The 22,094-nt window shown below is 37.6% G+C and overlaps 1 protein-coding gene and 1 non-coding gene across 2 annotated transcripts; one reads left to right on the forward strand and one right to left on the reverse strand.

Moving 5' to 3' along the window:
* The first annotated feature begins 53 nt into the window (after positions 1 to 53).
* Positions 54 to 18,804, forward strand: TMEM38B (transmembrane protein 38B). Its single transcript, XM_026061092.1, has 6 exons — positions 54 to 270; positions 6,755 to 6,911; positions 9,948 to 10,132; positions 11,193 to 11,280; positions 13,324 to 13,441; positions 15,068 to 18,804. Exons 1-6 carry the CDS (start codon positions 165 to 167, stop codon positions 15,275 to 15,277), a joined length of 864 nt encoding a protein of 287 aa, XP_025916877.1. The 5' UTR covers positions 54 to 164; the 3' UTR covers positions 15,278 to 18,804.
* Positions 18,805 to 21,596: 2,792 nt separating this feature from the next.
* Positions 21,597 to 21,755, reverse strand: LOC112963773. Its single transcript, XR_003252710.1, has one exon. It is a non-coding gene; the product is annotated as a U1 spliceosomal RNA (small nuclear RNA).
* Positions 21,756 to 22,094: the final 339 nt, after the last annotated feature.

Raw genomic sequence — 22,094 nt, forward strand, 5'->3', positions numbered from 1 at the left:
CGGCGGGCGGCTCGCCCCGCCCCTCGCCCCGCCCCCTGCTCGGCGGCCGTTGCCGACGGCGGCCGGCAGGGGTCAAGATTCCTCCTCCCCCCACCCCCCCACCTCCCCTCTCTCCGCGTCCAGCGTCTCGCCGCCGCTTGTCCCGTTGCCGGAGTCCCGCCGCCATGGAGCTGTGGCAGGTGCCGCTGCTCTTCTCCCGCCTGCCCATGTTTCCCTTCTTCGACCTGGCGCACTACGTGGCCTCCGTCATGACGCTGAAGGAGCAGCGCGGTGAGGGGCCGTTGGGGCGGTTGCGGCCGTTGGGGCGGTTGGCGGGGGGCGCGCGGGGCAGGGAGGGCGGCGAGCTGCGTGTGGAGCTGGGGGGGCTCAGCCTGTTGCCTGCGGCCGCCTCGTCGCACAGCCTCTGCCCGCGGGACTGCTGTGGTGCGGCTCGCTGCGGTGTTCGGGGACTGGGAGAGGCGGTCCTGCGTTTGCTAGGGCTTCTGCCGCCCGCTCTGGTGTGGGTCCTGGGTCCTGCGAGGGGTGTTGAGGGTCTCTTGGGGATTTTCTCTGAAGATCTGCCCTGTCCAGTTTGTAAAATTCCAGAGATTCCCGTTTTTTTTTTAATGACTGTAAGTGGTTAAACCTCTGTGTGCCCCTGCAAAGTGTCAGGCGGCTTGTGTTGTGTTTGATGTAATGAAAGGTTTATGAGCGCTCTCTGCAACCTCTGAAGTGAGAGCTGCTCAAACTGAAGTTTGAGCTTTTACATAAAAGCATTGCACAAATGTGTGTCTTGTCGCTGGCCTGTAGCCAAGTGCCTACGCGTGACTGGTGAACTTTGCTGATGCTGGTATGACCCTCTCAGTCTGCCCGTGCTTGTGTATCATTTTTAAACAGTGATCCAGATGTTCTTCATTAATCCACATGAAAGATCATCTGCAGTCTTCATTAATCAATCTATCAATAAATATCATCTGCTTGGCTGCAAAAATCACATAGTAGGTGTCCTGTCAAACTTTCCCTGCCTCCTCAAAACTTGAGAAACTATTGAATCAGCCAGGAGCTTTGTTGAAAACCCTGTTGCAGTTTTAGATTAAGAAGCCCCAAGCATAAAAGGGTTGAAATTATTGAGCCTAGATTTATGCATGCTGGGAAGGAACACAGCAGACCAATAACTTGCTCTCAGGTATGACACCTGAGAGGTGAACGGAGAGTTTCTTGACTCAGGGATTTCCTAGTTATGCAGAAAGCTGTTACTACAGTTTTCTGTCTTGTAGTAAATGTATGTTAAGAATCTAAAGGGCTGGGGCAGGGTGTGTGTTAGTATGTTACTTTTCATGCTGTATGTGTAGCTTGTAAAATTAAAAAAAAAAAAAAAATTTCACTCCCCAAAAACAGGCTTCTGGTTTTTGAATGAGTGCATGTGATTACACCTCAGGTCCCATTTATTTTACTCTAGACAATCTTTTTCACTATTATTATTAACCTCAAACCTAGCTTGTTGTTGTCACAAGCATAGATGCTAATGTTGTTTCAGTGTTCAGAATAACTACTTSTGCAGTGATATTGGACAATCAGTGTAACTGTACATCCCAGCTGATAACTGTTTAGGAAACTTACATGACTCTAGTGCAGATTTGGGAGTTTCTGCTTGCTTCAAGTTTTTAAGGCTCTGCACTGTCTGTTTATTTAATGAGAGCTTATTCTTTGGTTCCTTCCTTAATGCATCAAGCTGAAGTTTTACTTCCTGCTTAGTAAGTGCACTTAGAAAAACATAAAGACTGATTGTGTGCTAACATAACAATTTTGTTACTAGTGCTAGAATTGTTTCTGGGTGCTGACTTGTGACACTGTTTAGTCTAACTGTTCCGTACAAAAAAATACTTTCTATCTAAAGGTGCTTAACATTATATTGTACTGGACACATTTGAACGTCAGGATGGGAGGAGTTGTTTCAGCTTGCTAATTTCTTTAATAAGACAGAACTTCTGGACAGTTGAAGTACTGTCAGTAGCTAGTCAGATCTGTGTCAGTAATACTTTTTGTAATACTTTTTTTTTTTTCTTCTCAGCTTATTAGTTGGAGGTTCAGAACTTTTGAGTATCTTCTAATACTGAGAATTACTAGCTATAATTCAGGTGACTACATTACTGGTCTGTTGCTCACCTGCAAGCAGTTTGAACATCTTGATATTAAGTCATAACTGAAAGAGAAATAATTATAAAATACTCAGGATGGATAGTATTCTCATTGATTAATATTCTCTAGGCCTTACCATGTTTCTTGTTTGTTTTTCTTTTTTAGAAACTTAAAGGGTACATGTATTTCATGGATGGATAATTGGGATTCTGAGCAAGTGCTAGTCACAGAAAGTATGTGGTAAAGTCAGAGTGACACTTGTTTTATCCCAGCCTGCATTCTTACTAATATACAAACCCTTAAACTGCTTAAAATCAGATGCAGGGTGGGTATTTGTGTCATGGATGGGCACATACTACTTGGGAATTTTCTAGTCCTTCCAGCAAGATTTTCTTGCTGTCTAGCTCATGCTAGCAAACTACAGCAGTGACAAGCAACATGTTACTTTGCAGGTGTATTAAACTAAGAGTTCTTGGTTAGGATATTTGAAGTTGCTTTGGAATTAATCATTTGTAACTCAGTTAATTGTGGAACTGGCATTCTTCTTTTTTGGGGATGGAGGGACAGCACATGGTATTGAGGAAATATGTTAAAAATTTGAAGTTTCATCATTAGATATTTCTTTAAATATAGATAATTTTTACTTAATTTGGGAAGAGAAACAGGTTTTGTGACAGCCTCAGAGTGGTAAAACTCTTTAGCTGGGCTTAACCAAGGAATGTGGTGGTTTTGTTTTTTCTTGCAAACTTTTCATAATCAGGTTATTTGAAGAGAACTAATGTTTTCTGGCATAGTCTTGCTAAATTAAATCTTACTTTTTAAATGTTTTAGCTTAATTTATGATATATGTAGTCAAACAGGAAAAACTTTTAGAAAAAGTTTGCTAGAAAAACTTTTAAAAGTGTTTCTAGTTTATTCTTCAGGTATGTGGGTGAAATAGCCTGATTGTACTTTTAGAACATATTGGAAAGGTTAAAGCAGATGTTATCCTGCTTWCAAAAATAGCTTGCTGGCAAGGTTTTTTATTATTATAACAAAGGAGCAACATCTAAAACTGCGTTCAGCTTTTTGAAACCTTATCTTTACTTTCTAAAATACACCATTTGCAGAAGTAGTGGCCTTTTGGCAGATCATATCCTACGTGGTTGCATGATGCCTCATTTGTTTTACAGGATGCTTCAGAGGCCAAATATAGATGACCACTTGTTTGACCACGTGTGCCCTACTTAAAACTGAATCTGTTTTCTGAAAGACTACCTCCCATTCATAGTTCAGATAGCAATGCTGAGATGCATCTTAACTTAAAAAACAATGGGGCAAAAAATGCTGATGAATAGAATGCAATTATTGAATTGCTAAATACTGGTGTTTGAACCAAAGACATTCTAATGCTTCCTAGCAGAAAAATCCTGAAGTCCAGGAGAGTTATCAGTCTCTGTTCCTTTAACACTTAATAGTTCAATGAAGAGATTTACATGCTTTGGTGTGAAGCTGGCTTGTAGAGGGCAGCCTGGTCATGCAGTTCACTTGGTTTCCAGCTGCTCTGCTTTCCTCAAGGCTTACCAGGAGCATCTTTGGAGGTATGACAGAGCCATCAGCAAGAAATAGAAAGCAGCCGATTCTTTCTTTCCGTTATAGCTGCTGCGGTGGGTGAGGAGGAGATGAAATAAGTCATGCTCACTTTGAATGCAATAGAACTCTAGTGTTGGTGCATGCCCTTTTCTAGGCAACAGTGGAGACTCTAGTCTGCCTAAAGTCCAGCAGATTTGGGGTCTTTGCTGTTGTTAAACACTGCTGCTAAATAGTATTTGTGTGTGCAATCTGATAAGAATTTATCTGGAGCTTCTGTGCTTCAGAGCTTCTATTGCTGTCATTAGGCCATGAAACTTTAGGAAAGTAATTCCCATACATGTGGCCTCAGAACTGGAAAATGCTTGATCTTTTTTTAATCTGATCTTTAGTATATGAAGTGAAAAAACATTAAAATATTTTTCATAATATGTAGAAGAGAAGACAAATTGGACTAGGAGCAGTGACATCAAACATACAACAGAAATCAATTTAATCCTTCTTGAATCTGATAAGAGAATCATTCTTCCTTAAAATTGGTGTTTACTAGCTATGTCTTATTAATTGCAATCAATATTCAAGTATGTAAAAAAATTTTAAAGAGACAGGAGCACCTGGAATTGTTTCCTTTTCTTGTGTTATAATTTGGTCAAAATAGTACCTCTTGAACATCTGATGAAGTGATAGAGAAACTTTCAGTTCACTAGCTCTCAGCCATGTTCCAGTTTGGGATAATGGTGGTGACCTGATGATTCTGATGGGGACATCAGTAAAATGTTAAGATGTTTACTTCACTGCTAGTGCAAGGAGAAAATCTTACTAATAAAACAAGTTGTTGCACCCTCGTTTAATGATGAATATGTGTAGTGTAAGATGTTTTGTTTTTTTTTAAACTGGTCTGGAAGCTGACAGTTATTGGATGTGGAACCTCCTGTCATAATCTGGGTATCCGTTTCACTCCAGGAACAGATTACTGTAAAGCATTCTGTATTAAATCAGTCCAGGAGTGAAAGCTTGTGAATAATGTAACAGCTGATCTATTAACAGTGCTTCACAGTTCTAGCACATGATCATTGTGGCTTGTGATTTGCACTGGCTGCTTCCATTGACTGGATTTTCTTGTTCTCCTGTATAGTCTGGGATGTTTCTTCTGAAAATGGTGGGATGTTTCTTCCGAAAATGGTAACTTTACACTATAATGCCATAGCCGAAATTAGAGTGGTTACTCAAGAGAGTACTGTTGAATATGGGGGAAGGATATTGTATTCTAATAGTTTTAAAGGAAATCTGTCCTTTCATGCTAAAGCAAGTATATATTTGTAATGAGTCTGTGCCACCAAAAAAAGGAGTAGCTGTATGTGAAGGAAGCTACCAGAGTTCTTAGGAACCAGTGAGTTTCAACTTACTATATTTTGCATATTTTTTCTGAATGCAAAGGTTGTCTGCARTTTTGGATAGCTTGCTTTTTTGTTGTTGTTGAAGAAATCTCAGTGTAATAGGCACAATTCATTAATATTCTACAAGTGTTTTACCCTTTTCAAATATGTTGGTGAAAATAGGTCTACATTCTGTTGTATGGGATCTGGATGTAATGGCCCATTTTATCTTTTTACGTCCGCTGTGATAGCATTGGYGGGGTCACATAATTTTCTCCTGTTTATGTTTTGCACGCAAACATAATTGTTATTGTGTATCATCATTTCTCTAAAATAGCTAAGTTAAGTGGGACTGACTTAGAACTCCGGGTATTGTAGTATGGAAAGTAAATCATGAAATACTTACAAATTTYAGATATTATTTTGTATTCAGATAGTCTGTCATAATTGGAAGTGCTTATTTTCAAAAATTAGCTTTTACATAGGAGGAGTTCAGATAGTGCTGGAATATTTGATATCTGTACTAGCACTAAAACTGGAAGCATCTTGTGAATACTCCATCTAAAGTGAATTATAGAGACAGTGCTGAATTCCCTTTGACAAATTTGAATATGTAATCTTGGCTAAGAACCTTCTTTTTCTGCAGAAATCCTTGGAAAACCAAAAGCTTCTCCATTGCTTTTGTGAACCAAAAGTCAAATTTCATTTTGTGGAGATTAATAGGTTTCATTTTCTACTTCTGTGAACTGTAACCTGTGAACTATGGAAAATGGAATCAGTTCAAGCAAACAGAACTCTTCATCTTTGTAAAGGGGAAGTTCTGGCAATGTTGACTTCTGAAGTGGAAGGAAATAGCAAAATAACCATGTGTGGATATTTTTGGCTTTGATTCAAGTGGCATTTCTTCCTGGAATTGGTTAAGTTTTCCCATTACCTTCAACGTAGTTTTTCATATTGGCAACTCTTCTGTATAGCTGAATTGCAATTTAAAAGGGATAATTAATTTTACAGATAAATTAAAGCAAACTGTCAAGCTTTTAATAACAAGGTAAGCTTATATTTGTCTTAGAACTTTTGGTAACTTTTACTCTCTGTTCAGGAGTGCAGGTGAAACATAGTATTTGCTTGATTGTATTGGATAGTGCTTTCATTTTTGCCAGCAAACACAGAAATTTAAGAGGAAAGAGAAAAACAGTGACACTGAATTCAGAAACACTTAAAAGCAGAAACAAAAGTTGTAAAATAACCCCCAAAAGCATGCTGTGGAAGGAAGCTGTGGTAATAGCAATCCTGTCTAGTTCAGCAGAGACATTTGTATATTTTTAATACAAATTTGCAAGCAACTTTATACCTACACCGAATTAATAACAGTGAGCCCTCCTCTCACCCGTGCTCCAAAAGCTTTTTCTTCCTCCTAGTCAAATAGGTGTACAGAACCCACCCACAAAAGATATTCAAAGAACACAATGTTAATCTTTCATTTTTATGTAGATAGCATATGCTTAAGTCAATGTAATCTCAAATTTTCCTTTCATGAAGACTTTTCCTGTGAAAGGCTACAGATCTCTGGGATTTTTCATGAAGTAAAGAAGCAATGTGGGACAGTGTGACTTGAAAAATACTGACTTTTAAAACATGACATGATTCTCAGATGCTTACTTCTGTTTATGTATCTTTTCCCTTTGTTTCAGGAGCCGTGGAAGTGTCAGTTCGAAGTCCGGTTGCATGCTGGTTTAGTGCTATGCTTTATTGCTTTGGTGGGTCTGTTCTGTCTTCCCTGATGCTTGCAGAACCTCCAGTAGCATTTCTGGCAAAGGGCACAAATGTTCTCCTGGCATCTTCAGTCTGGTAAGCAGACACAATTGGGTTAGATGAATACTCTTGATTCTGAGTAACCTATACTTGAATTGTAAATAGTAAGATTATACCATCCATGTTAATTGACATCTTAACTGTTGTGCATCTGGATACTATCTCTGATCACGCCAGCTATTTTGCATTACTTCTGCAGAGACTTCAGTGATTCCTTTTTATAGGAGTCAAATGCTTCTCCAGCTGTTGTTTAGTGAGCTCAGTTACTAGACTCTTTCATTAGATTTTTACTGATCAAACAGCTGAAAATATTATTCCAGAATAAAATGGACTTCAGTTATTGCTTTCATGGATATAGGTACATCTTAAACATAGTCTAGTTTTTCAACCATAATTCTAGAAGACCAGAATCTGCCTGATGTAAAATTTTTGAGCTTTTCTGTATTTGGGGAACTGGGATGGGTATCTTATTTCCACTCCTCTTGTTTCTGCTTCCTGACATCTTTTTATTTTTTCTCTCTTTTGTCCTCTCCCCAGTATTGTTTTCCCAAATGGATAGGAAATTAGGAGTTGTAGTGAAGGTCAGTTGAGAGCTGAATGGGAAGCTAGGTATGTGAAAGAGGCAGCTGTTTGGCTTGTTTTGGAATTTAAAATTAGCAGTGGAGTTACTTCCATATGAATGTAGCCTAGCGGTGGAGGTGATTTGTTCCAGAAAATGCTCTTAGAAAAAACCTTCAAACTTAACAGAATTTATAAGCAGCAATGTATTTCTGCATCTAAAAGTCYAAATTACTGTCTTGGAAGAGTGTTGTCTGCTTTCAGCCTTGTCAATATCTGTTCTATGTAGCCCTTTAGGTTTTATAACTGCAACTTTATTAAAATGAAAATTTGTGATACGCATATCTAAGTCTTGGCTTCATGTTGCAGTGGAAGATGCAGACAGATTTCACTTAAGCAAATCAGTGGAATGAATATTGTGCAATTAAATGTGTGATACTAATAAAGCTCATAGAATTTGTTTCTGGTTCATATTAGTCTGGAGTGCTACAGGCAACACCGCTGCTTATTTTTAACAAATGACACTTAAGTACTTGTAAGCAAAACATGATTTCAGTTGAACCTAACATAGTAAAATGTGACTTGCTGTGCTCAAATAAAATGAGTTTTTTATGAGAAGCTATGAATGTTGTGAAACCTTTTAAGATTTTAGTTTTACAGAATTATCTCTTCATTATAATAATGACTTTAATTCTTCGTCTTTAATCACGTGAAACAAAATTCCCGAACTCATACATAAAACTGAAAAATAGGAAGGTTTGTGCTACTCTTAGAAAAAGCTCCTGAATAGATTGTTGGACAGCGACATCTACTGGTAGCAATTAATGCTAGCAGAAGTTGGAGGCTACGCTGTGGTGAAATAGAAATGCTACAGGCTATGCTATGGTGCAATGGCAATGCCAGGTTCAGTCCAATTGCCAATGCTTTGATGTCCTAAATCTACGTTCTGCATTTGGAAACTAATTCTGGTTTGTGTTGTGTATTGAGTACATGGCTTAAATGACTATTTGAAAAGCAGCAGCTTTGCATATATATATCTTTGACTCCCATTTCAACTAAAGATTGGTTAAATACAAAGGCAGTTGAAGTTACAGTATGAGAAGAGGGGAAGAAACATTAGCAGTTCAAAAATAATATTAAATGTGAACACTGGAGCGGTACCAGCTATTAATGTAAATTCTGATAGCATTCTTGTATGCGAGAAATAGACTATTGCATTGTACATTCTGGAAAGTCCTGAAGAGAAAAAGCTATAGAAGCTTTTAGAAGCAGTGGTAAGGTACTCTATCCATTGCAGCAAAAGCAAATATTGAACTAGGACTTCAGCTAAACTTTGTTTTTCTGTGGAGGTATCTTCTTGACATTCTGTTGTAAAAGGTAAGCATTTTGCCTGAAAAAGTTGAATGCTTTCATGCCTTCCAAACTCTTGAACCATGAACTGTGAGTCTTCCTAGTTGTGGTGTATCCTAGTAGTTTTAATGAAGTAACCTAGATGAGAGGTGCATCTCTGACTTACTGCCTGAGGACTCAGGATAAGGATGCAGCCTTAGAAATTTTTGTTAGACAGGATTGAGCTGAGAAACCTAAACCAAAAGGCCAGTATTGTTTAGAAAATGAAAAAGTACCCTTCCCATCTTTTAAAGGCATTTTCTGCCATCATTTCATTATTGTTTTCATATTCCTGTGCTGAAGTAACGCAAATGCTTAATCTTCATATCTGCAGTCCTTGAATATCTGTGGAAGAACTGAATTTTCCTGTATGATTGAAGAGATACAATAAAACACAATATAACCTGATCTTTTAAAAATTTACTGCCAGTTTAGGATTTCAGTGTTAGCCATCTTGAACATTACTTTGTTTTAAAAACAGGTTGATAAAACATATTCTTAAATTTTGTGTGCTGCTTCAGTTGTGCTTTTCAGACTTTAAAAAAGGAAATGTGCTTGTAATCGGCAAGCTGGAAAAACTAGAATCTGTTGTTACCAAGATGTGAAATGTGTTTGAAAATAGCTGTGTGTTTCATCTGGCATGACAATAAGTAGTGGAGACAGTCTTGCTGAAGTTGCATAATTTTATGTCCCTTATCAGTAGGAAAGCATGATGTTAGAATGTAACTTACCATTTTTCTGTAATCCTGCAAGAAATCCAAAGAAAGTCATAAAATTATTAAATAACTTGAATTGTGTAAACTTGAGATGTAAACTGTAGAATGTCTGGTAAAATGTAAAGCCTTTTCTCATGTACTTTAATGGATTTTTAAAACAGAGCTTCTCTGCAACAGTGGGGCAGTGAGAAGAGTTTCAACAAACGTATATCTGTTCTGGTGCAAAAAGCTCAAAAGTGTGTTTTAAATTTGTTCTAATATACATCTAATTTAAGACAATGAGAAAGTGGTAGTATATCAAGCATCACTAGTCGTATTCAAAAAATATCTTTAAAGGGTTGTTAGGAAGTAATTTCCTTAGTAAAGACACTTAAAGACTGGTAACTAGTTTTCTCATTATAATTTTCAGGTATCTTGTATTTTACTGCCCACAAGACATATTCTACCGGTGCTTTGCATTTCTGCCTCTTCGGCTTCTGGTTGCAGGAATGAAAGAAGTGACTAGGACTTGGAAAATAACGGCTGGCATTGCACATGCAGACAGTCACTTCAAAAATGCCTGGCTTGTTATGGTAGCTGTGGGCTGGGCCAGAGGTAACATGCACAGTGTCTTGTTCTGATGAATTGTGATGTTTTGGAATAGCATTTAAATGTCTAGCCTTTCAGCTTAACTGTAGTACCATTTCTTGCAGTGGTGGGTATGCTAGTCCCAATACAGTCTGTTATCCCCTCAAGGGAAAAAGTCTGTGCRGCAGTTTTTTTGCCTGGATTAGGGGTGGCATTGAATGGCTTTGAGGGAAGTTCATTTTACCCCTTCAGGTGGTCTTGCAAGGACTTGTAGAATGGACATTTGATGGCAATAAGGAAATAGATCTCTCCTGTAACTTAAGTGCTATAACTAAACTCTCCTAAGAGTGTAGCTCCTCAGAGCTGTTTTCCTTGCACGTCACTGAAGAAGAGAGCTTGTTTTCTAAGTGTTTTGGCTTGCAAGCATTAGCTGATTTAAACACATGAAGGAACCCTCTTGCCTGCCTTCTGTAGTTTGAGTATGATTCTGGAAACTAACTTCATAGCAGCAAAACTTACAGTCGCATAGTTAGAACCACTTCAGGAAATAACATGACTCTGATTCTGTTTACTTGATTCTGTTCTGCTTTGGGAAACAACATGTGTTAATGTGATGATGGTCTAACATATTTTTCTAATTTATGACAGAGATCAGWCTCATTGGCCAAATTCTTAACACGACAATCTTTTAGTGTAAAAATACACATCCACCTTTTCTTGTGGAAAGTCTCCACTATCTGTACTTAAATGACTATCTAAGAAAGGAATGATATAAGCTTCTCTGGAGATTTATTTTGGCATTTCAGGCATTATACTTCCCAGTGATGAGTGTGTCAGTTCCAGATATTTATGTTATCAAATGAAGGTGAACTTGAGGTTCTTACTGAGTCCTTGCTGAACCTCTGAGGTTTCATTTTGATCACTCAAGTCACAAACATATGAAAGATTGGATTATGCTCTGTAAGTCTGAGCTTTGGGTGCTAGTTATGGCACCTGGTATAACTGGAGTTTTGCTGGAAGCAACAGTAGGCTCTGTGGTAGTGATAGCATGCCATTTGAGGCTTGCTGTAAATTTCTGCAATTTCAGGAGCTGGTGGTGGCCTAATCTCCAACTTTGAACAGTTGGTGAGAGGAGTGTGGAAACCTGAAACCAATGAACTACTGAAGATGTCCTAGTAAGTTTTTAAAAAAGGCTGAAATATTTTAACAGTTGTCTTGCTAACTGCTTATTTTGAGTCTAACTTTCAGTCGTTCAGATTTAAAAAAAAAAAAGATAAGAAATGTTTATAATCTGTGCTTGATGTATATTTTGTAAAACATTAATTGATAAACTTTGGTCATTTTAGCGCACGTTTATTTTAGGGTCACAACAGAAGAACACCACATGGGAAGAGTCAATAAAAATAGTTACTGGAAAGCAGTATTGAGTCAGTAGGAAAAGCTGCCTTTGTCTTATTTGGACATGGTCTTGTATCCAAACAAAAGGCTGCTGGTTCCACAAATATACATGGGCAGCTTGCACTTTTGATGCATGTTCTGAACATCACTGGATGGCTTCCTTTGAGGATTGTCAATCTTTCTCTGCCAGCATTGTTCTCAAAAGATATTGATAATTAGAGAATGTACGAATCAGTTATTCTATACAGAAGAATACAGCAACATCTTTCATGTACTGCAAGACAGAAAATGTTGCTTCTCTTGCAGAAGYGAAGAATAGGATATTAAATGTATCTCAATTTAGTTTCTACAATAAAGCGGGAATTGAGATGGACTAGAAAGCCACCAATTATTGTTGTAAATGGAGATAAGCTCATTGTGGTCATTTCTTAAAATTCCCTTAATTCTTCCCACGTGACTCTCCTGTCTTAGTAAAAGATGATTTAAAAAATGGTATCTTGCTTTTCTACAGCCAACCTCAGCAGCAGAGAATGACAGAAGAGAAATTTATAACCTTTCCTTTGGAAAAAGTTTAACTTTTTAGAACTTGTGTTAATTGTTGGCTGTTTCTGAAATACCAGGTATTAGAATTTCTCTCCCTCAGCCAGTACATAAGTGGCTGCAGTCTTTGAAACAAACTTCTGGAAGAAAGTTGTCAGTGTCAGTAACGTTACTGTACTTAGTAGATGCAGCACTAGAACAATGCTTACCGACCGTGCCAGAACTTGCACATATTCTCCTTTCCCTTGGCTGATGTGGTTTAAGTAGCTCAAAAGTGTTGGGTTTTTTTTTTCAAAATTTGTTTTAATATGTAGAGCTTAGGAAGATTAAATGGAAGTAAGTTATGAAGTTAAATGGATAAAACATTCTGCAAACAGATGAAATGCATGTGTATACAAACAGGGTTGTATTTTTGACTTCCTGGTCAGGAATGCACTAATGTAGTAAATAGACGTAGTAAATAGACAAACTGAAGAAACAGTGGGGAATGTGTCTACACTAGATGGTCTGTGATAACAGGAATGACACCCTTCTATTGTAGATGCAGCTTAAGAAACTCTCAGAATTTTTCTGCCGGTATTAGTACTGTGTTTTCAAATGGCTTGAGATAGTTAACCAAAGCTCTTTTATCGTTTTACTGTGTATATATCATGGGATCTGCCACCACAGTGAAGTCAGCTACAAGATGTACGTCTTTGCATGTCTCAAGTCAACACAGCTATGTTGGTCTGGCTCAATTCCACTGGAAGCTGACTCCAACCTTAGAATTGGTTGGGTGTTGTAGTGGGTTGAAACTTGAACAAAGTTGTTCTTTGACACCTTCATCTTGGGATAATTAACACCTGGAGTATAAGAGAGAAGCTTATTTTTAAGTTCAGTCCAAATAGTCCAAACTTTGTCATTTAATTCTTCAGTGGAGTATATTGGGAGAGAAGAAAGGGGAGCAAGCTGACATAAGGTGTCCAAATAGAGGCATTGGGATGCATTTTGATTTGAGAAGGGTGTGTCAAATAAAAAGAGTTTGCTGGGTATATAAAGTTAATGGTGAACTTGATGCTTGTTCTTAATATAGAACGCATAATAGTAGTTTATAGAGTGAACCTCTTAGTTTAATAATAAGTAGGTTTTGAAACTTGTCACTGCATTGTTACTACAAGTTTTCATCTGTTGTAGTCAGAAATAACTGTTTTGCATGCTGAGAAGCTTTATTTCTTTCCAGGCCATGACAGCTTTCACTGTAAAGTAGAGAAGAGAATTAACATGATCTGTTTTATTTGCAGCCCTGTTAAGGTAACTTTGATAGGAGCAGTTCTTTTCACGCTGCAGCATAGCCAGTACCTGCCAATAGCAAGACACAACCTCATGTTTTTATATACCATCTTTCTTGTGGTCACCAAGGTAAGAATTTTGAAGTGTTGTGTGTAACCGAATGACTGAAAATATTTCTTCTTGGTATTTTCAGAGCAAAAAAATATGTCCTCAAACATTCTACCACAAGTTAGAATGCTTGCTTCTGGACCTGGAGGACACCTGTTAGTTATGTCTTAAGCCTATGTTCAGTATTCTGTACCTAAGCAGAACAAAAGACCTACTCTGATACTGTTCAGTGTATGGGGTAAAAAAGGTCAGGAATTTTGGCACCTTACAGTTGATATGCCGAATTTATATGTCCATAATCTCAAACRAAGTTGATGTTTCTGGAAAGAAACTCTCCTCTGCCTTTTTCTAACTGTTTAATCCCCTCCTTGAACATACACAGGCACCTGTAAGTTTGCAAAACAAACCAGCTAGGTACTGATCAAGCTTAAAGCATTTGCAATGTAAGTGTTTGGTGGGGAACAGAAAGTGTACCTTTTGAAGTAGCTATAACTTAAACTTTCAATACAAAATATATACTAATTCTTCATTGAATCTTTTGATATCTTCAGTCTTGTTCATCTCCAAAATGATGTCTATCTTTAGGATTCTTAGCTAATAAGGAAAGTGTAGTCTCTGCGTTAGCAAAAGCATAGCAATTTTAAGAGCTTCTGACTTGCTGTTAATGAACAGACTAGAGAAAGTCTTAAAATAGTGGCTGCCAGTCTTTCTGTGAAGTAACTGGAAAACTTAATTTCAGAGAAGTTGCTTTTGGGAGCCATGATTTCAGGCTAATRCTCAAGATTCATCATCAAAACAAATAGAAGCATTGCTGATCTGGGGATGACTGGGAGTGGAGAAGAAAAGAAATGATATTCTGGAAGTGACAGATTACAACAGTCTTCAGAAACTGGCTGCCAAGCTGCACATCAGAGCATGAGTTTTTAAACTAATAGTCATCCTGCCAATTAGGAACTTGAGCATCCATTTAACTAGTCAAGCAACAATTGTGGATCTGGCATAGTACTGCAGTAGCACCTTGTTTATTTTAGAAACTCTTTATGTCACTGGAACTGCTGCAATACAAACTGGYCCAATATCTGGATCTACAAAACAGTTTCTGTATCCTGACTCCTCGTTATGCATCCTAAAGGATTCCCATCTAAGTAGGTGTTGCCAGCCTCAGCTTTATGTAATGAAAGAGTGTGACTGGAATTCTAAGATCTGGCTGGGCTTTATTTCTGCATATACATTTAGGTGTTTACACATTAGATTGCTTCAATTAGAATTGAAATAGCCACTCTGCTTACTGTTTTTCAGTCAAGCAAGGTACAGAACTTACACATGAATATAACTCTTCATCTTAGTTGTATGATATTTTAAGTGTTGTACTCTTAGGATAATTTCAGTCAACTTGCACAGGAAGTTTTTTGTGTACATTGTGTATAGCTGCGTGAGGAGTGTAGGCCAGAAAGAAAAGCATTCTTCGATCAATTTGATCAATTCAAGCTAAAATGAAATGAGCATATTTCTATTCTTGGTGGCATGGCCTCCTCATGCTCATATTGGAAGTTAGAAATGCCATACATTGGTTTAGAACTGAACTTGTTTTCAACCAGTGTGAAAGCATTAAAGCTTTTAATGTAACATGACTCTTGTTCTTCACAGGTAACAATGATGTTGACACGATCTGCAGCTTCTCCATTTGCTCCCCTTGAGGCTTCATTAGGCCATATGTTCTTTGGCATGCAACAGACACCATCCAAATTGAAGGCTGAAGGTGCTGTATCTTCCAATGGCTCTTCCGTCTGCGACCGGTCTTCCTCTGGACAGCACCGTGATGGTGTTAAGAAACGACAGGCAAAGAGAACAGAATAAGTGGATTAAAATCCTTGATAGTAATAACCTTTGAAGATGTTTGTATTTCAAATTATGTTGACTGAGAAATTTGTTAAATGCATACAAGGAGAGAACAGGGCTTTATACTACTGCGGTGTTGTTCACCTTCAGAATGTCTTTTGTAAGCTACTGTTGAAGTTTAAAAAGTGCAAATTTTTATAGTGGCTATAAATTTACTAAATTTTATATTTATGAATGATGTTTAAATACATGCTGAAAAGATAGTTTCAAAATGTGACAATCAGCTTATTTTTTCTAAGATACTACTTATTTTACCTCTTCTTCCTTTTTCCTGATTCTTATGTTTCATTTGAATAACATGGACTTGCACTGCCAAATGTTCGTAGTAGCCTGTTCCAGATAAGAAAAGCTTTAGCTAGTCTTCATCTGAGTAAGACTTAATTACATTGCACTACACACATGAAAATGACCAAACTAATGCCTTTAACTAGAAAAATAACTGAATTACTGTTGTAATTCACACTGCACTGGTCTAGACTTTTTTCATTTACTCAAGTAAATATTTTTCACATCTTTCTATTTTTCAGAATAAAAGTGAATTGCATGGTACTTTTAAAAATCTTTACAGTTGGCAGATAGAAGCATTTCAGTATTCTTCTTGTAGGCCCACTTTGACACTTTATTTGTAAGCATTTGATATATAGCAGTTTTTCATAAATAATATGTGGTTTGTAGTATCTTTCAGTTTGAGTGGGACAAGGTGTGTCTTTGCATGCAGTTTTATCCAAGCATATACACTTTTTTCCTTTCAAAGTCAACCTCTTCTTGAAAATAAAACTGGACAGTACACTTTCCTTTTTTCCTCATGAGTTCTGCCCTAATATGTATCCTGTTAGTAAATATTAATACCAATTTGTAACAATTACCTCTCGTGCTGTTGGGGAGGAACTATTAATGTCAGATGCACTGAGACTGTTCCTTAGCGCTTGCTGAAAACTGCTTCTTGCTGCTCATTACATCTTTTTTTGCACATGATTTGCAGCAGCTGTAACAGTCATACACACTTCAGAATTGAGAACTGGGGTGGTCTAGAGATGTTACATTTCATAAGAATAGAACTTTTCAGAAGAATCATTTGATGTGCCCTTTTTTAGAATAAATTAAATGTATTTTTATAAAATAATCTTTGTCTTTAGGGACTACTTGTTAGGAAAAGGAGACATTTTAGTCTTTGTGCAGGGATGAGACATTTTAATCTTTGTGCAGGGATGCCAAGGACAATACTGGGGAGATCTGATTTGAGAAGACAAAATTCCAGTTGCAGATACACATTTAAATTTAGAAAAATCTGCCCCAGTGCTATGCTTAAAGAAAATAAAATACCCAAGAAGTTTCTTGTGCCTGTCAGTCACACTTCCTTAGTAGTGACCAAAACCACTGAACTTCTCAGTTTAGAATTCAGCTTTATAGCAAAAGTGCAGTACCTTGAAAACTAAAACAACTATTTATTTCAGCATAGAAGAATGGTGGGGGGAAGGGGGAGAACCCCACAAAACTCTGGACAAAATAGGAATCATATTTCCAATATTTTACACTGAAATTCTAAGTCCAGTTATAAATGCTTGGAGCACTCACTTGCTGACAGCGTGTCTCAGTCCCTTGTAGGTTGGTATGATGAATGTACGGATAAACTTGAAGCTGACAACTTTCTAACTAATGATCATGTAGTTATGCAGTAACACCAGCAAGAGTTGTGTATCTGCAGTTAATTTTTTGTAATGTTTCTGAAAAAGTGTAATTGTGTATTCTGGATCACAAGAAACCTACAGTATTGGACTATGGTATGAAACTGCACTGCATAACTGTGACCCTTTGGCTGATAACTGGCCACCCTTAGCCTCCCAAAATGTGAAGCTGTATTTAGGACTAATTCTTAAGCAAGTTTACAATTTGAAGAAAAAATTACGGTTTTGTATTCATTTTGGACTTAAAGATTATTATATTAAAAAAGGGAAGTTTTTTTCTTGACTGAATATCTTAAAACAAATACAAAGCATGCTAAAATGTGCGTGAGATAGAATATAAACTGCTGAAAGAGATCCTGTTGTAAGCACCATGAAAACCAATCCTCCTCATGTTTAAAGATGTCACAGATTTCTGTACAACAGGTGCTGAAAAGAATGCCATATTGAACACACCCGTGTTCGAGGAACTAGTCAACTTTCATTTTTTAATGAAAAAGAGACAACCAGTTTCTTATAGCTTAGCCTGAATTGTGGAAGAGACTTGAACATAGTCTGTCCAGGATGCCTGAAGTAGATGCATAATACATATTTCTTAGCTTTCCTGCTTATAGATCAGTATCTCTGCTAAACTTTTATCTATCTGTTCTGTTTTACTGAAGTATCAGTCAGATTCAGCAGACCAGCATATATGAACTACATAGCTGTATCTAATTTTATCATTAGTCTGTTAAAATTAGAAATAGTTTTCTTGTGCTAATACAAACTAAGGCTTGAAGGAATTCTTACACGCCAGTTCAATTCTTGGTCTGAAAGGCCTCCTCTTGATTAATCCAATTGCAATTTTAAATCTGCATTTATATTAAACATATTCAAGTTCTGTAACAAGTAATACCACAAGATGTGATTAATGAACAGAACCAAAGTCACTTAGGTGATAAATTCATTTTGCTTTCCTCTTCTATGTTTCCCCTGTTTCATTTTATTGGATAGAAATAGACAGGAAAATCTCATGCAGACAATGTCTTCGTTTCCAACCAGTGCTGTGTTATTAGGCAAGATACAACTGTTCAAGAATTCTAAGCTCTGTCCTCAATAGGAATCAGAATTTGCTCAATGTAAGGGCCATGCTGAATCGTAAGATCTCCCAACAAGCTAAACAGTGTATGCAAGCTTTACTCAGAATGAATAATCTTCATTTGTAAAGCGAATCTCAAAGTCTTGTAAAGAACAGCAACTGAGAAGCAGCATTTGACATTATGATGAGGATCAAAAATATGATATAAATAATACTTTGCATTTGTTGTGTTAAAACTACCTCATTAAGTAGTCAGAATTCTTTTCTGAAGTGTGTGAAAATGTCCATCAAGGAACAGGTAGCAGTATGAAGGCTTAAGGAGAAATATATAGATATTCTCATGCAGGATTAGTCTGTAGCACTGATCTGCAAGTGGGTTTCATCTCCAACCTAGAAGTAGAATTTGACAGTCAAAATAAGTGTCACCAAGCAATAACTGTTGCCTAGTTTGATAAACTAGTGCATGCATATGCCCAGTGATTTCTGTGGAGGAGGAGCAGCCTAGCTTGCTGATAAAACATCTCTTCAAGGTTTTTGGAACATGCTCTCAAAGTGGTACAGRCAGCCTTACTTAATCTGGAAGCTGATAGTGCCAGTGGCTTGTTGGACTTACGAAAGGACCCTGAAAGCATGAAGCATGCTTTGCTAGATACTTTGGTGCCTCTGGTTGAAAGTTTATTGTTTTTTTTGTCAGAGTTTTCTGATATAAAGTATATACAAAATGGTGCCTTGTGGTATGGTCACTTCAATCAGAGCCGCTTTTACTTGGGTCAGCTTTTGTCCTTTCTTTAAAACAAGACAATCATCAAACAGTTGAATATCAGAGTGGATTATATTTCCTCTTTGATTTTTTTTTGGTCCAAATTTGGAATAAAATCACTGAATGATTTTTTGATCCAAAGTTCTTTGGCAGACATTCTGTTTTACAGAAATTACATTTATGTTCCTGAGATGTTTGTGGAATTATATGGAAGTATTTTGGGGTACCTATGAGTGGAATTTGAGTATGCCTTCAAGGCACTTAAAAAGTTGCTTTTGGTGAGCTAGTTGTACACATCTATTTATATGGTTCTTCTAATATCATAGAAGGACGTTGAGAAAATCCAAGGAGAAGAACTGAGTTTTGTATTGAGAGTTCAGTTTAGTGGCAACTCCTCTCTTGAAGGATTTCTGTAGTTCAAATCTTGTTTCTATGAAAACTTTGTTGTCTTTGTTTACCAGTCATCTGTCATGCACCAGTGCCTGGTTCTAACTCCCCCAAAGTGAGTTCTTTCCCCAAACAGGTGATTTTTCTTTGCTTTTTACATTCTCTCTCATAAAATCTTACAACAGCATAGAGACTTGGAGCTTTACTTAGTATTTCCAAGTGGAGCCAAGGAAAAGAATAGAGCATGRGAAGGATATCTATCGGAGCAGCTGCCTGTGTATTAGCTGAGATGTGTTCTTTGGCTTCAATCCAATTTTCTAATATGTTTTTAGTTTCCTTTAATGTAGTATGGCAGCTGAAAGTGAGGAGAGGTAGCTCCAAATGATATGTTTAGCTCATAGCAAAGGCCACCAACAGTGCTGAGAACCAGCATGTCAGGAAGCAGTATCATCAGTGAATGCTGCTCACAATGCAGCGTCTTTTGTGGAGCATGGAGATTCTTTAAATCAATTTATATTTCAGAGTCTGATAGTACACAGGAGAGCTAGTGACCTAATCAGTGAACTTGGATCCAAGTTTTAAAGTATTCTGTCACATTCTCTAAGATTTGCATCCTGGGAATTTGKGTATCCTCCCCTGTAACTAGTATACATATGCATTTTTTTTATACTGGGCCATCTAGATTAAAATATTCAGGATCAGACTGGATTCTGATGGATCTCCCAAGCATAATTTGGGCATTTTTAGCTGTTTTTTGTTTAGAACTATCTTGCCAAAAGAATAGTTCCATAGAAATCAAATGTGGTGGTCACTTTTTGGGTGACATAATCTTTACCTAATGCTCCTGCTTTTTCAGACTGAATATCTGAGTAAGTAAGTGTGGCAGGAACCGGCTCATAATTGAGTTTAGAAGAAGCTGAAAAACAAAGGCTGTCAATAAAGAGACACTTCATTGCTAGTATCTGCTAATGCTAGTATATCCTAAGTAAGAAGATGCAGACATCAAAGACTGATGGGTTTACCAAACAAAAAGTTGTAAGTGCTCAACACCCATACTTAAGAATAGGTAAGAAAAGCAGAGAAATTACAGAAAAAACTATACATTACTATTGAGAGAAGCTGCTGCATATAGACACAGGAAACAAATTTTTGAATGTGTTTTTGCCCACAAATGCGGACTGAATGGAGCACAAGGGTAAAGAGCTTCAGACTAAGCTGAAGTATGCTGAAAGCACACAAGGCATCAGGACAAAGTTGAATAACTCCTAGAACTGCTAAGCAGCATGCTGTTACTACAGCAAGAGAAGAAACCCAGATTGTTGTCAGAAATGAACTAGGGATATGATTCTAACGCTAGCACAACCTCATTGTTGCTGACCTAAGATGACAYGCTACATTTCTGAGTCTGTTCCTGGTCTGTATGAAAACGTTTGTGAAACTAGAGCATCAATGCTGCGAGGAAAAGCAATGAATAAGAAGGTCAAGCTGGGTATGACCCCTGGGGATATGTTTTCAGCATGAAGTACAAGAATGCGATCAGGCATTTCAAGTTGTTAATGAGATGTGCTTCTGAAATCTTTACATGGTGCTGATTTTTTTTCTTTTCTTTTTTCTTTTTTAACTTTGTGATGTTAAGAACTGGACTGAAATGATGTGGAGGAGAATGGAATTACGCTTGACCAGTTTATTAACATCAGAGAAGCAGAAAGGAGCAGGCTGAACAAGATCCACTTGGTACAATGCATCCTTGCTTCTGGGTATGCAGTAAAGTAGTTTTGTCAGGCAGCACAGAATTTACCCACTTCTAGTGTGGACAGTATGGAGCTACTGTATGGTAGTATGGTGCAAGGGCACCAGACAGGTGAGTCTACTAGATCTGCTATTTATGGCAGAAGGAAAAGCAAGAAAATCAAAATTACTGAATGTCTTCTGCACAGAGCATGAATGGCTTAGTAAAAAAGAAGCCTGGGGAAGGGAGAGGAGAACACTGGCTATCACATAGGTCTGTAAAATCATMAGCGAATGCGGAAAAGGTGCACAGGAAATGATTTTCTCATAACACAGTTCTCATAACACATTTTCTCATAACACAGCAGCAAGATAGCTTTAAGTAACAGCAGTAGGTGATGCTCAGAGCAGGCAAAAAAAGCTGCCACTTAGTTATGTAATGAGCAATTAAGTGGTGGAACTCATTGCYGCAGGTAGTTGCGCATGTGAGAAGTGGAAAGCACTTTGGTATCTGTTCTGACTCAGGCAGGCCCCATATTATTTTGTATTGTTGTTAGGTGGGAGGGTATTGCAGATAGGCACGTGCCTGATCCATTCTCAAACTTTCTGTATGCATCCACTGCTGGCAGTCCCTTTCAGCCGGGGGAGGGTGCAAACAATCTCCTTCTACCAAAAAAGGCAGCTGAGATTCCTTCATTTGGGGAAATTACAGGGATCAGCACATCTGGAATGCAAAGAATTAGCCTCATCAAGGAAAATCCACCTTCTGTGACCATGGTGTCTCCCCTTCCAGATAAACAAAAGGTTATTGCACTAGAGAGACCTTTGAGCTGATTCTGTATTATGAAAAAATTTATATTTACTTCCGAAAATAATGCCTTAGCTTTTGTTAATGTTTCCTCTCCTATAAAATGGAAGTCATTCTTTTGTATCTCTGCAGTTCAGGCTGTTACTTGCACAATGCTTGCAGGAGCTGATATTAAAGAAGCACAAATTATTACAGTTAGTGTTGGGCAAGGTTGTTCTGTTGTTTCTGTTGATTTTTTTTCTTTTTCCAGCTGAAAATGGGCTTGACTGAAAGGAAATGCCTTTTTGCAAGAAAACTGTAGTCATGGAAATTGTTTTAACTGTGAGTGGCAA

The sequence above is a fragment of the Apteryx rowi genome, unplaced genomic scaffold (genome assembly GCF_003343035.1).
Source record: "Apteryx rowi isolate R43461 unplaced genomic scaffold, aptRow1 scaffold_176, whole genome shotgun sequence".
In the NCBI taxonomy this organism is placed as follows: Eukaryota; Metazoa; Chordata; class Aves; order Apterygiformes; family Apterygidae; genus Apteryx; species Apteryx rowi.